This window comes from Schistocerca piceifrons, chromosome 10, assembly GCF_021461385.2.
Source record: "Schistocerca piceifrons isolate TAMUIC-IGC-003096 chromosome 10, iqSchPice1.1, whole genome shotgun sequence".
In the NCBI taxonomy this organism is placed as follows: domain Eukaryota; kingdom Metazoa; phylum Arthropoda; class Insecta; order Orthoptera; family Acrididae; genus Schistocerca; species Schistocerca piceifrons.
Genome location: NC_060147.1, coordinates 144,629,581 through 144,646,099, shown reverse-complemented (window position 1 = coordinate 144,646,099; position 16,519 = coordinate 144,629,581). Strand labels below are relative to the sequence as shown.

Sequence of the window (16,519 nt, the reverse complement as noted above, 5' to 3'; positions counted from 1 at the left end):
TCTGAAGTGTATTGTGCTACTCTTCAGAAATTGAAGAAACGACTTCAGCGTGTTCGTAGGCACAAAAATCTGAACGAACTTCTCCTTCTTCATGACAACGCAAGACCTCACACAAGTCTTTGCACCCGAGAGGAGCTCACAAAACTTCAGTGGACTGTTCTTCCTCATGCACCCTACAGCCCCGAACTCGCACCGTCGGATTTCCATATGTTTGGCCCAATGAAGGACGCAATCCGTGGGAGGCACTACGCGGATGATGAAGAAGTTATTGATGCAGTACGACGTTGGCTCCGACATCGACCAGTGGAATGGTACCGTGCAGGCATACAGGCCCTCATTTCAAGGTGGCGTAAGGCCGTAGCATTGAATGGAGATTACGTTGAAAAATAGTGTTGTGTAGCTAAAAGATTGGGGAATAACCTGGTGTATTTCAATGCTGAATAAAACAACCCCTGTTTCAGAAAAAAAAGTGTTGCATTACTTATTGAACTGCCCTTGTATTAACAAACTGCAGCACAAAAACGAATCACAAAGTGTAAGACTGAATGCTTCGACCAGTGTTGCTACAAGTCATTGCAAATGGATTACACAAATCACTACAAAAATTTTTGCTGAAAAATATAATACATTTTTATTTTTCACTTCTTGCCCACCTACTACCATCGTGGTGTAATGCTGATAGTATTAATTGGCCTATGTTCCGAAGTTAAAAAAAGCATTTAATGAAATTAAAAAAAATAAAAATAAACAGTGTCACTGCTAAAAACTGTTTGCACCTGTCTAGACGAATCTGCTCACTGTCGCCGACTTCAGTACAGTCATCTGATATAGTTGGAAATTTATCATCTTCATGTACATCCTCCAATGGGTAAAGATGGGCTGTAGTCATTCTTTCAATCGTAGACTCCGTTGGCTGGAATGTAGCGGAGCAGCAGCCGAACTGCTTGACGCAATGTGATGCTGGGAGAGTTCCATTCACTGTAGGTGCAGACAGGCAGCTTCAAATTTTCATTCTGAATATCTGGTTGAAAACAAACACTTGTAAAGGAAATTAATTTTAGAAAATGATAATGAAAATTTGGAAATTGGGGTGTCCCATCTCTAACTCTTCCTCATTCATTAAGTAATCTCGTGACATAACTCTTTTCCCTTCATATACGGATTCAAACAAAAAGTATCTGACAATGTTGTTAATGTAGGTGCAACTTCTCTCTCCGTACGAGACGAGGCTGTTCTCGGAGATAATACAGATAAATGTTCTAGCAGAGGGTCATTAAATTTAAACCACATTTGAATTTCTTTATATCCACGAATTAAGAAGTTGCAGCATCTTTCCCTAAATTCTCATATAGGATGAGGCACAACCGAAACATCCTTTGACTTCATTGCTTCCAGCAGCTCTACACCTAAATACATGCTAATGTCCATAAAACTGGTCTCATCTGCAACCTCTACAGGATCTACAATAATTGTACCGAAAGGTTCTTTCTGAACGCAATTCTGTTTTGTGTAGGTTAGCAAAATATGTTTAGCAGATTTTTCCATTTGTTTAAATTTAGCACTACAGCTTTTGAAGACTGAAAGTAAACATTCATTGTATTAAATTTGGGCAAAATCCACTTCAGAAATTGGAAATACCATTTAATGAATGGCTCAGGGAGCAAGTTGCGGATGTCTTTGCACTTATTAAACTTTTCTGTTGCCCACTGAGCAGCAAAAAATAAAATTAATGTATCCGACTGCTCCAACATTCATTCCACAAAAGAAAGTAGTGACAGCCAATGAGTCTGCATTGGATGTGGTATTTTATGTTCTTTAGGATGCATACGTTTTTGAAATTGCGCTAGCCGACATTGCAACTTAGTTTTCAGAATTATGTACACATGTTGCAAATTCCTCACTATGACTAGGAAGTCTCTTGCCTCCATTAGCAGCACAGAAGTGAATCGAATGACAAATGCCTTTTGTTTGTACATTTCCAGGAAGAAACTCTGTTAGTCGACTGGATACTGAATTGTGCTTCTCCACCATAGTATTTGTGCCTTCTGAGCCAATTACATTTTCTAATGGAAAAGTATGTTGTACTAAGGCATGAGTGAGTTTCTCATACAAGTTAGCCCCAGTTGCCCCACTTACAGACACTGTAATTAGTTCAGTCAAACTGAAGAATTTGCTCAATATTATGCTTTCCATTCTGGCATAATAGCACACAAAAATGCAAGCAGAACTGACTGAAGCAATATTGCTACTTTCATCTGTCAAAATGAAGAATTTTACCCTGTGAGGCTTGGAAATATTATCATTTTTATGAAAAGATGAAATAGAATTTCTTATAATAGTCGTAGTTTCGCTCCTTTTCATAACATTTTGTGTTATCTTAGAATGAGAAAACACACCTTTTAACATAGCTGTCAAGTGGTCAGTTGTGTTAAAAAGAATATCACGAGCAGATAGGAACACAGTAATTTTAAGCTTGGGTTCATAGTTCGTTTTTCAGGCGTGATTTCTTTGGCATAGAAACACTTCACACACATCCATCACTTCTTGACATTACACGTGCGTAATAAATGACACAAAATGTTATGTTATACGTTCTTTGACAAGCGGTGCTACATTACATATCGAAGAACTGAGAATGATTGTTAAACAGCTCACAGCATAGCTGCTGGTGTAATGAGAAATCATAAACCATGGAAAGCACCTAGCCGAAATCCATTGTTAGTTAAATACGTAAGTATTAAACTGAACCATAATGGACAGACAGCACTAAAGTCAACCTTACTGTGCAACAGGGTCGCTGTCAGGCTCCTGCATTGGATGTGTTCTTACGCTCAACTAAATAATGTAAGCGAAGTCCATTGTCGTGCACATAGTTTGTAATCGCTTGACAGTAACCTAATAATGTGTGCAGGGTTGATTTGTTCTGCAATGGTTCCTCACTCAGAAAGTGTGAATTTCAAAATTATCATATTTTCACTTATAATGCTTCACTTAGGATCGTATATCGTACAGGACTTGAAATACACCTAAAACCCCTGTCACCGATGATCAGCTACAATTTCCAACATGCGATACACCGTCACCTCAAAGAATGCGCTGGACATAGTTGATTGGTTTCCTTGTGCTAAAAGTGAAGTTTATCTGATATACAAGGAAGTGGTGTAGAATCGATTCACCTCGATATTCTGATTTCATTGCCATAAGTTGAATTGAATTTTCACAGCTAACTTCAAATGATGTGATTCTACACAATTTCTTCGATCATTTTGCGATTTTGCTTAAAGATATAGTTTTGCATTTTGCGAAAAAATTGTAAAATTTCGTAAAAATTTCTCAATTTCACGTTTTGCAAAAAGGGGATGCTTCTACTCGCGTGCCAGTTAAGAGCACTAAACGAAACAGTTGGCAATTTAATCGTGGAAGTACTCTCTTGACTGAATTATTCCAACGTTGACAAGTAATTTTGAGGAGGACAGAAGGAAGTCACCATTAAGTTTAAACATCCCGTATGATGTTCGGTTTGATATAAGTCAAAATGTAATTTGAAATTGTTATTTTTAATCCAAGTAAGAAGCTCAGGAAGAGATTTTTCCGTGCAACTGATAACTTCCTCACAGGTTTCACCAATAGACAATACTGTCAAATCACGGCTGTGCATCGCAGTGACTGTTTTACTCCGCAGCAAGTACATATGACCTTAATTTTCGAGGTTGTCTTCAGTCCGTGACACGTAATGGATGATAATTCTGCAAGAATGCCTGCCACATGTGTTTGCAGAAAGTCAGATAATCAGTAAAGTAGCCATAGGCTGAAAGAACCAAAACGGAGAGCTCCAGGCTGTTCGCATATTCATCACTTAATGCGAGCTCTCACAGCAGCAGTAATATAATTTATGCTTCTGTGAATCACGCTCTGTTCCCTCTTGCGTGAGACAAACGTGGAGGCTCTAAAGGTGTAATTTGTTTATTTTCAAATGCAAACTCGTTTAGCAAGTTACCGAATTTTTTATCAGGAAGGGCACAATCGTCTAGTTGTGACGTCGGCGTACTGCTGTCGAGGATCACAGAATTTGGCCGAAGTATGTCGTCGTGAGGAGTTGGTGCTATGTGCTGTATTTTGCACTAGAGCCCACAAGTTGTCTAATTTCAGTTCTGTGTATTTTCTGTTACTTTTTTTATTGTATCTATTTATTCATTTTTTTAAAATTTACGTGATCCCTCTGTACATCCCAGCACGATAGCGATCGGACCTCGATTCTTTTCTGGAACAAACTCGGACGCACCCTGTGAAACTCCACTATACTGAGCAGCAGTCCAGTGACGTCTCAACTCGACCGTACTGCGGTTATCGACGAACAGTTCGGCAGTTTCACCTCGCAAAATAACTTACATTTGGAAATTAGCACAGCACGTCTTTGTAAGTTCTGAGGATGTTTCCTGTCGGGGGAGATGACACACATAAACGTGCCTTAGACCACAGCACGATGAAAAACTGACATCACCAGTGCCGTCTGTGTGTTGTCGCACACCTAAACTCTTCAGCTCGGTCCCGTACGCCTTTCTCGGTTAACAATTTTCACGAGAGTCGGTGCACTTTGAAGTAGGTTTCCTACAATTTTTCCACACATTCGCCTGTCCAGAGAGCGCAGCAGTTTTGTCGGTGTTAACTAGTTTCGGAAATGTGTCACAGGGAGGCCCGCAAGATGTGCCGCAAGCTGAAGGTGGACCCCGAGCCGGTGGTGCTGCGCCACTACAAGGACGGCGAGTTCCACAAGAACTACGACCGCCCGCTGACAGCGCAGTCCATCGTCAGCTTCATGCGGGACCCTGCCGGCGACGCGCCCTGGGAGGAGGACCCGGCGGCCGCCGACGTCGCGCACCTGCCCGATGCCGCGGTCAGTCACCAGTATTCTGACGCCCAGTAGACCCGATCCAAAATACGACGAGTTTGCTGCTAGAAAGAATAAAGTCTGACCTCAAATGACCAATGAAACTGACACCTTTTCTGATACTTATTTCACAAGAAACACACCGGTGTGCAAAACTTGAGGACAAAAGTAACTTCCGCACCACTGCCGAGTAACGTAGTTTGGTGAAACTCGGTCCGTACGTAGAAAGAATTACTGCACTGTAACACAGATGACGACTGAAAGGAGTATACAGTGAGACGAACGGAAATGACGCTCTTATTCGAGGATAATAATTACACTGAAATCGGAGTGATTTATGATGGCCCGTAGGCATTATAAAAGGCACAGATCGGTTCTTAATAGGGTGTTTTATCGTCACAGACGACAGTGCGTGCTCTGCGACGGGCTTCCGTGGTGGCCGTGACCTCGGTAAGGAATTGTCGCGGTAGGGCATTCCGTTCCTCCGGCAGCAGTCGATAACTTTGGAGGGTCGTACCCTACGGCGAGAAGTGGAAATACGTAGAGCACCCGTTAACGTCATCGAAAGCGATTGTTTCGCCGTTCCGGGTGTTCCGGGTGTTTCGGTGTGGGTAGGCGTAATGTTCCACGGTGCACTGATCTCCAAATCTTTGAACACGTCACTCTCACGGGTCGACATTATTGTGACACTGGACCCCTTCCGCACGTGCGTTTGACTCCGACTTAATATTTCTGGTCGACATTGCGTCATACAGTCCAGGTGGAGGGGCTCTTTGCACGAGACAGGATATTCGGTAACGGGCTGCCCGTTTCCACGGTGTAAATCCCCGTGAGAATGTCCGGGAAGTGTCGGCGAGGTGTGTCGCGGGACGTCTGTACGCCGATGGCAGTTCGACAGTTATCAGCCACTGGTGGAGTAACAGAACGATCTACTGTGAGAACTTATTAGTGACCTTGTAGGCCAGCACAGGAGCTCATTTTAGGTCGTGCACTGTCGTCTGTGGTGATTTCGCACCACGTTAAAAACTGTGTTGTCCTCCCCTCCTCCTCTCTTTGCCACCTCCCGCCCCCTTCAGTAAAAGTGTCATTTCTGTCCATCTCGTTGTGTATTGCTTTCGGTTACCTACAGTACTATAGTGTAACAGTTATATCTATCTACGGATGAAGTTTCATCGAGCTCTGGCACTCGGCAGTGACACGTCGTGCGAATGTAAGTTTTGTTCTTAAGTTTGGTTCACCAGTGTACATTTTTTCATTGTAGTGTGTATATGGTGGTTTTAAAGATAAAAAGATCTGCTCTCTATATATTGAAAACATGTATTTTAGTTCAAAGTTAATTATACCACCAGTATCACACATTCAGAGGCACCTTTTTCCACATATATTCAGCTTATAGGAAAGAATGTGAATGTCTGTTTCAACAGAAAGCAGTTGGCTAACTCAATCTTTACTATGACTTCACAAGAAAGTTGTACCACCACTGGCACAAAATAGGTTATATTTCCAGCACAAATCTTGTGAAGCTGGTTTTTTCTTTACTTATGTGAAAAGCTGTGGCAAACTACACCAGTATCGGGGAAAAGAGTTGAAGTCAGCCCCGTGTAAGCGCAGAATTGTGCCCGAAATGGAAAGAGTTAAATCTACTTTCTTGGCAAACCCAAAATCCTGTACGCGTTTCTCTGTAAATGAATTTTTTCGCAATATCAACCTGCAATCTGGGAAGCAAATAGATGTGGTTCTTCCAACAGCATACACTACGTTGTAGTCTCCAACAAAATTCAATATCCCTCTCTCTTTACAGCCTTGAACTTCATTTTGATGTCTGTCTCTCCCTTCTCCGTTTTCCCCCCCACAATCACAAAGTTTTAAATCATTGTTATAGTGCAAAAACTGCTATTTTTTTAGCAGCGTGAGAAAAGAATTAACTTTCACGCCCTTAATTCTTTTTATAAAATAAAAAGTTAATTTAATTGAATTTTTTGCCTGTTTGCTGATGACACCTGCATTATTCATGGAAAATAAGCACAAATTGCTAATCCTCAGCAGAAAAACAGCTAGACGTAAAAGTGTTACCTGCCAGCTGGTGGTGCGCTTGAGCCCGGCCTGCTCTCTGCTGTGTGCAGGCCTGTAGCTGACAGGTCTCAGTCCCAAACGTATTGCGTATTTTCCCTATTATTATGAGGTATTCGATGACTCCGTAATGTTAGGATGTGCAATGCTCATTTTTCGTTTTGGTAATTATTATTATTACCTTATGCTGCTACGTAAAATTTTGCAGGAGGCCTTTCAACATTGTGTGATTAGTGAGCACACTTTCTTTTTCACAGCTTTATTTGGTTACTAACAACAACAGTTCACTTGTAAAAATTTTTGTTTGTTTATGCATTTTGGGCAAAGCCCAGCATCAGAACATCATTTGAAAGGACTTTATACTGGATGTTACAAAAAGGTATGGGCAAACTTTCAGGAAACATTCCTCACACACAAATAAAGAAAAGATGTTATGTGGACATGTGTCCAGAAACGCTTAATTTCCATGTTGGAGCTCATTTTAGTTTCGCCCACCTACTCTCAATGGAGCACGTTATCATGATTTCATACGGGATACTCTACCTGTGCTGCTAGAACGTGTGACTTTACAAGTACGACACAACATGTGGTTCGTGCACGATGGAGCTCCTGCACATTTCAGTAGATGTGCCCGTACACTTCTCAACAGTAGATTCGGTGACCGATGGATTGGTAGAGGGGGACCAATTCCGTGGCCTCCACGCTCTCCTGACCTCAACCCTCTCGACTTTCATTTATGGGGGCATTTGAAAGCTCTTGTCTACACAACCCCGGTACCAAATGTAGAGACTCTTCGTGCTCGTATTGTGGACGGCTGTGATACAATACGCCATTCTCCAGGGCTGCATCAGTGCATCAGGGATTCCATGCGACGGAGGGTGGATGGATGTATCCTCGCTAACGGAGGACATTTTGAACATTTCCTGTAACAAAGTGTTTGAAGTCACGCTGGTACGTTCTGTTGCTGTGTGTTTCCATTCCGTGATTAATGTGATTTGAAGAGAAGTAATAAAATGAGCTCTAATGTGGAAAGTAAGTGTTTCCGGACTTATGTCCACATAACATATTTTCTTTCTTTGTGTGTGAGGAATGTTTCCTGGAAGTTTGGCCGTACCTTTTTGTAACACCCTGTATATAGTACATTGTATACATATAAGTGAGATAAAAGAACTTACATTATGTATACTGTGTATTAAGTCTTTTTATGTGATGATATAGTTATGGGCCGAAACACACAAACAATGGTTTTTAACACGTGAACTGTTGTTATTAGTTGCCAAATAAACCTAAAAGAAAGGTTGAGCTCAGTATATTTTGAGTATTAATTCACTCGAATGCGGTCTCTCACAATGATTTTACAATAGTGGCTTCAGACTTCTTTACATGCTGTGCCCCCTTACATACAATGTAACAACACATGTGTTTAATATTCCACCTTCAAATTATTCGGGGGGGGGGGGGGGGAAACGTTTTTGTCCCAACAGCTGTACAATTTTATTTATTCTCTACTGGTTTTGGTATGGGCGACAATCTTCCTAGGAGATACTGAAAGTACAAGACATACAAGTTTGTGATTTTCTACAGTTTTACACATGAAAGCAGGTGCAAAAAAAGTTGAAGCATTGGATACACATAATGCACATCAATTGGTCAAAAATACTTATATGCCAAATATAGCAAGTATGAAAAGTGACAAATTATCACAATAATTGTTTCATTGAGTTTCTACTGTTGTAGTGTGGTAATATCAAACAGTGCAAAAGCTGGTATGGAATGTAGCAATAATGCAGAAAGGATAGTAGTTACTCACCATATAGTGGAGATGCTGAGTTACAGATAGCCACAACAAAAAGACTGTCACACAATAAACAATGGCCGAAAGCTGACTGTGTGACAGTCTTTTTGTTTTGCCTATGAGTGACTCAGCATCTCCACTATTTAATGAAGTCTGGTAGTATGTGCTCGTACACACTTAACCATAACATCAAACAACCATCACAAGCCCAGTACAAACAGGATCCGTATGAGAGGATACTATTTCATCTGTATGTAGTGCACGTGCCAAAAACAGTCCATAGATAAACTTATAATACTAAAAGAAGAAAATATTACACATTCATCAAAGGACATCAGGTTATAGTTGTGCGTTGCCACCGTATCTACTGTTTTGTTTCTTTGATCACATATGAAATGGGTAAACATTTAAATTAAGATGCGTCTATTAGTTGCGGTGACAAGGACACACTATACCCAAAAATTTGTGTCACTTTTGCATACAAAACTAAATAAGCATTAGCAAATATCATGTTTGTAAAATTTATGTACATTGAACTCACATAAATTATTTAATTTCAAATTTTACAGTCAAACCATAATCCCCCCCCCCCCCCCCACCCCCCACCCTTCCTCCCGCTCCTCGGCTCTATTCTCTCTGTCTCATCAAGTTCTCTTTGTGACTTGGTAATCCAAGAAGTTTTTATATAAGAACATGTATTGTCCATGCAGCACTTTACTTGCTCACAAACCTAGACTTCAGGCAACCCATGGCACCGTTAGTGTTCTAGTAGGTGAGGCTTCATTTCAGAAAACAAATACAGTAACTGAGGAATGATAGTCTAGTGCAATGCTATTGTAGATGCACACTGAGATTATTAGTCTAACCTGACATAGTCATCAGATGTATGAGACACAACTTCCTAATTATCTTTTGCTAATTTATGGAGAGAAGCATGTACTTTCACGTGTATGTGATGTTTGCTGTAGGAAATTATGAAGTATAGGAGTGCCGATTATCTGCACGCTATGGAAATAGGTGAAAGTATGTAATGTACTGCAATATTAGTTATGTACATTGCTGTAAAAACGAGTCTCATTACTACTACTAACTACTTAGAGAGAGATCTTTCCAATTACTCTTTTGCCAATCAAAGGAGACATACATTTGCTTTCATGTGTATGTAGTTTTTGCTCAAATAGATAATCAAACATAGATGCACAAATACCCTGCGCACTATGGAACTAGTTTAAAAATACATTATGTGTTGCAATATAGTAGAAGCTGAAATTCATTACACTACTAATGACTTGATTAACTGTAGAAAGTGATGTACGAGAAATCAGTGTAACCTTTTACATAAATTGTACAGTTGTCAGTACTAGATAACATATTATATTTTTAATTCTCTTATTAGCTTTAAAAAATGCTAGTATTGCATTGTTAAATGCAGTTAAAAGTTTTCAATTTAAAATGCCCTCATTAATTTCTGTAATTACTCGTCAGAAGAAATAAACTGAAAATATAAATGGGTGTGCATACCACATTCATCTTAATGATACAACTTTTACAAAGGCCAGTTCCCAACATGTATTGAGACATAGTACAGTACAATATCATTCGTTAGATTTATAAACTATCAGTACAGGTCAGTCATATAAAGAGATACGTTCTAGGGAGGGTCCACATATAGTCAAGCATTCTTTATATTACCAGAAAAACCATCTTAGCCAATTTAGGTGGTCACATTGAGTTGTAGAACATCTATGAATTTCTCCAGAAAACTTTTATTTTTAAACCCTTTCTGCTCATTTAAGATGGCTTGTTGGTATAATTTGCAGGTGGCAAAATACTTCTGTTCCTTTTGATAGTTCCATGTAATTTCTTTTATTAAGTTTATGCAGTTATCTTAAATTCCTATGGGGTCGACCTGTAGGGTACTTGTATGCTCAGCGTGCTTAGAGCAGAGATACTGGACTGCCGGAAGTATTCTCAACTGCCTACCAGTTTGACCTGTGTAGAATTTTTCACATTGGTCACAAGCAATTCTGTACACCCTGGCATCTCGAATTAGTGGTTTTCTATCTGACATGTTCTTTAATAAAGTATTGATATTGTTTTCTATCTGAAATACGATGGAAACATTAGTTCCCTTAAAGATTTAGCATATTTTATCTGAAATGTTTCCAACATACGGAAAATTGACACACGTCTTTTTCTTTGGCTGTAATTTTTGAAAGTGTAATTTCACCATTGTTTTTTGGCTTGTCTCAGCCGAACCTTTTTACTGAATAATCTCTCTACTAGAGTGGAGCTACAATCTTTCCTTGTAGCCACATATTTCAGTGTGTGTGTAACTGTTCATCTGACATTGGTATTGTCAGTGCTCCATCCATCATTGAATGAAAGTATGCTTTGTTACTGCAGTGCACATCAGAGGAAAATGCTTTCATCAGTGAGTTTGATACTGCTTCTCATAAGAAGTAACTTATTTTATATTTCCTCTGTGCTCCTTAGTTTAAAGACATTAATTCTGTCTGTATTCGTCTATTTATCAGGCACGGTTTAATGTTTATTTACTGTCTGAAATATATTTTTGCCATATTTAGTACAGTCAGGTACTGTAGTGGCCGCGGTGTTCGAACGCGAGCCGAGTCGGTGACCCTCCGCTCGCAGCTGCAGGCGGTGTCGGCTCTGACATCACCGAGGGAGGCCGGACGTGAAGGTGGGAGGGACATCCGGAACGTCCCACGTCTTCCCCGGTCGGTCCACTACTGTGGCCGCCCGGGTACTGCCCACATCGAGTACGATCCCTCACCTGAAGTCGAGCCAGAGTTCGTCCCGTGGTGTGGCGGGCAGTGAAATACTTTCCGAAGGGCCGATCGGAGGGCCTCCCTGCTTCTCGTGACGGACAGGTTTCGAGTACTATCTGTGGCCGACAGAGTCCCCCGAGCCAGGGTCAGCCGCTTATCCTGTTCTGGAGGAAAGATCTCGGCTTTGACGGCGGTTCGGTTTACTGGCAGGTGGGAGCTCCAGCATTAGGTGCACAGTACGGTACGGATCGTGGAAGTTCTGCCACCTCGTAGACTGCAGATTCCGAGACTAACATCGACGGGTGACGGGTTTGCGGGTCCTGCTCAGTAGGTGAGGAGTCCACTACACAAAGGAAGTGGCTAGATGGGTAGTGAGGGCTGTGTGGAGGGGGAGGGGACTGGGTGGTTTCAGAAACCACAGAATGGGCTCCAGTCTAAAAGGGTGCACAAACACAGGAAAGTAGACCTAGCAACAGTTGCTATTGTAGTTGAAACTTGTTGTACTTACATCAAGAAAGAACCAGAGCTCAAAGTGCTAATAGAAAGCACTGAAGCTCAAATAGTTATAGGCACAGAAAGCTGGCTAAAGCTGGAAATAAGTTCAGCTGAAATTTTTACGAAGGCCCTATCTGTGGTGGTAGAGTGTTCGTTGCTGTCAGAAATAGTTTACCTTGTGGTGAAATTGAAGTAGGTGATTCCAGTGATTTAGCACGGGGAGAGGCTGTTGACAACTACAATAAATTAATAATTGATTCCTTTTACCAAACCCCTGACTCAGATGATACAGTTGTTGAACAGTTCAAAGAAAACTTGAGTCTTATGTCAAATAGATACCCCACTCCAACAATTGAAGTTGGAGGTGATTTCAATCTATCCCCAATACGTTGTCAAAAATACACGTTTAAAGCTGGTGGTAGGCATAAAACATTATTCAAAATTTACTTGAATGCTTTCTCAGAAAAACATTTTGAAAAATAGTTCAGGAGCCTACTCAAAGTGTGAATGATTGCATACTGGGCCTCTTAGCATTAAATAATCGTGAGCAAGAAGGGAGAATTGTGACAGATACATTGCTTAGTGACCCGAGGTTTTTGAAGTGAGACCAAATACCGTAACACCGAAACACACCAAAAATAAACACAAAGTACGTCTATTTAAAACGAGCCGATAAAAATTTGCCTCGAGAGTTCACTTGACACCTTCCTAAGAGAAATTCTTAACTCCGTCCAGGCTGACTGTGTAAGCGAAGAGCAGATGTCGATCGTATTCGAAGATAGTATTGATGGCACTCGAGAGATATATGCCAAATAAATTGATTAAGAGATGGTACTGATACCCTGTGCTATGCAAAACTGGTCAGAACATTGTTGCAGAAACAGTGAAGATCATCATCATCATCACCATCATAATTTAAGACTGATTATGCCTTTCAGCATTCAGTCTGGAGCACAGCTCCCCTTATAAAATTCCTCCATGATTCCCTATTCAGTGCTAACATTGGTGCCTCTTCTGATGTTAGGCCTATTACTTCAAAATCATTCTTAACCGAATCCAGGTACCTCTTGGGTAACCTTGCTTCTCCCATGTGTGTAACATGACCCCACCATCTAAGCCTGTTCGCCCTGACTGCTACATCTATGGAGTTCATTCCCAGTTTTTCATTGTGGACACCCTCCTGCCATTGTTCCCATCTACTAGTACCTGCAATCATCCTAGCTACTTTCATGTCCGTAACCTCAACCTTGTCGATAAGGTAACCTGAATCCACGCAGCTTTTGCTCCCGTACAACAAAGTTGGTCGAAAGATTGAACGGTGCACAGATAACTTAGTCTCGGTACTGACTTCCTTCTCGCAGAAGAGAGTAGATCGTAGCTGAGTGCTCACTGTTCTTTCAGTATGTTGCCATCCTGTGAGAATGTGCATCCTAAGTACTTGAAACCGTCCACCTGTTCTAACTTTGTTCATCTTATTTGGCACTCAATCCGTTTATATTTCTTTCCCACTGACATTACTTTCGTTTTGGAGATGCTAATCTTCATACCATAGTCCTTACATTTCTGATCTACCTCTGAAATATTACTTTGCAAACTTTCAATCGAAATTGCCATCACAACTAAGTCATCCGCATATGCGAGACTGTTTATTTTGTGTTCACATATCTTAATCTCACCCAGCCAGTCTATTGTTTTCAACATATGATCCATAAATAATATGAACAACAGCGGAGACAGGTTGCAGCCTTGTCTTACCCATGAAACTACTCTGAACCGTGAACTCAATTTACCGTCAGCTCTAACTGGTGCCTGACTGTCCATGTAAAGACTTTTAATTGCTTGCAAAATTTTGCCTCCTATTCCATAATCTCGTAGAACAGACAATAACTTCCTCCTAGGAACCCGGTCATATGCCTTTTCTAGATCTATAAAGCATAGATACAATTCCCTGTTCCACTCGTAACACTTCTCCATTATTTGCCGTAAGCTAAAGATCTGATCCTGACAACCTCTAAGAGGCCTAAACCCACACTGATTTTCATCCAATTGGTCCTTAACTAATACTCGCATTTTCCTTTCGACAATACCTGTGAAGATTTTACCCACAACGCTGATTAAAGAAATACCTCTGTAGTTGTTACAATCTTTTCTGTTTCCATTTTTAAAGATTGGTGTGATTACTGCTTTTTGTCCAGTCTGATGGAACCTGTCCCGACTCCTAGGCCATTTCAATTACCCTGTGTAGCCATTTAAGACCTGACATTCCACTGTATTTGATGAGTTCCGACTTAATTTCATCCACCCAAGCTGCTTTATTGCACTGCAATATATTGACCATTTTCTACACTTCCTCAAATGTGATCCTATTTCCATCATCATTCCTATCCCATTCTACCTCGAAATCTGAAACATTACTGATCGTATTTTCACCTACATTGAGCAACTCTTCAAAGTATTCCCTCCATCTGCCCCAGGCATCCACAGGATTCACCAGCAGTTTTCCTGACCTGTCCAAAATACTTGTCATTTCCTTCTTTCGAAGACTGCTAATTACACTCCAGAATGGTTTTCCAGCAGCTTGACCCGTAGTCTCCAACCTGTTTCCAAAGTCTTCCCAATATTTCTTCTTGGATGCTGCAATTATCTGTTTGGCTTTGTTTCCTTCTTCAACATAACTTTCTCTGTCTACCTGAGTTCTAGTATGTAGCCATTTTTTATACACCTTCTTTTTCCTTTTACAGGCTGCCTTGACTGTGTCATTCCACCAAGCTGTTTGCTTCATCCTACCTTTACACACTACTGTTCCAAGACATTCTTTAGCCACTTCTAGTACTGTGTCCCTGTACCTTGTCCATTCCTTTTCCAATGACTGTAATTGACTACATTCAACTAACTGGTACCTTTCTGAGATCGCTGTTATGTACTTGTGCCTGATTTCCTTATCCTGAAGTTTCTCCACTCTTATCCTCCTACATATGGACCTGACCTCCTGCACTTTCGGCCTCACAATCCCAATTTCACTGCAGATTAAATAATGATCAGTGTCATCAAAGAATCCCCTGAATACACGTGTGTCCCTCACAGCCTTCCTGAATTCCTGATCTGTCATTATATAGTCAATGACAGATCTGGTTCCCCTGCCTTCCCAAGTATACCGGTGAATGTTCTTATGTTTAAATAAGGAGTTTGTGATTACTAAGCCCATACTGGCACAGAAATCCAAGAGTTGTTTCCCGTTCCTGTTGGCCTCCATATCCTCTCCAAATTTACCCAAAACCTTTTCATACCTTTCTGTTCGATTTCCAATCCTGGCATTAAAATCACCCGTGAGCAGAACACTGTCCTTGTCCTTTACTCTAACAACTACATCACTGAGTGCATCATAAAAACTATGCATCTTATCTTGATCTGTCCCTTCACAATGCGAATGTACTGACCCAATTCTAATTTTCGTGCTAGACACTGTCAGATCTATCCACATCAGTCGTTCGTTTGCATACCTTATTGCAACTACGCTGGGTTCCATTTCTTTCCTAATGTAAAGCCCTACACCCCATTGTGCTATTCCTGCTTTGACTCCTGACAGGTAGACCTTGTATTCTCCCACTTCCTCTTCTTTCTCACCCCTTACCCGAATGTCACTAACAGCTAAAACGTCCAGCCCCATCTTACTTGCAGCCTCTGCCAGCTCTACCTTCTTCCCAGAGTAGCCCCCATTGATATTAATAGCTCCCCATCTCATTACCATTTGTTTGCAGACCTGGTTTATTAAGTCAGTCTCTCTTTACTTTTCCAACAAACTTCCCATACAGCTACTCTCATTAAGTACCCTCAAATGTAGGAGAGATTAGTTTCACAGTGTTGAAGATTTACGCATTTTAGAGCCCGTATTTACTAGACCTTTTCTTGTTTTTGGTCTGTACTACCACCTTTAAAAGTTGATCAGGGACCCTTACCTCAAACTGATCATTATTCTTCTCTGTCACACCTGAAAATCTGCAACATAATCACGGACTCACCCTGTACACAAGGCTTAATCCAGAAGTAAGGTTCCCAAAGAGTTGAAATCTGTCAAAACTGCTGTGCGCAGCTGTTCCCCAACTCGCGATTCCGCGCGGCCGTGCTTCGCTGCACTGCTCGGTACTGGCTGGGCAGCTGTCCGCAGTGGAGGGAGGTGCCCATTGTTCCTCACGTCAAGTACGAGATTTGTTCCGTAATTCGGTTTTTGCACGTGAAAATGACTCCACCAGCGGATATTCGTCAGTCAGAACAATTGTATGGCTAAGAGTGTACATCTGTTTGACACGTCTGAAAATGGCGCAGGGAGTTTAGTGACGGTCGGAAGGTGGTCCACGATGAAGTACGGAGTAGAACAACTTCATTTCTGGAGTTGCTTATCGAGATGGTCCGACACGGAGTGCTTCCAAACGGGTGGATTACTGTCTGTGAATTTGTTCCTCGGATTCCTAGAGTTATTAC

The 16,519-nt window shown here is 41.2% G+C and overlaps 1 protein-coding gene across 1 annotated transcript in view; it reads left to right on the top strand.

Annotated features, from left to right (window-relative positions):
• LOC124718803 (protein disulfide-isomerase A5) overlaps positions 1-16,519 on the top strand; it is a 169,300-nt gene that overhangs the window by 96,586 nt on the left and 56,195 nt on the right. The window contains exon 3 of the mRNA XM_047244417.1: positions 4,690-4,894. Within this exon, the coding sequence (XP_047100373.1) occupies positions 4,690-4,894 (205 nt within the window). The remainder of the gene's footprint in view (positions 1-4,689; positions 4,895-16,519) is intronic.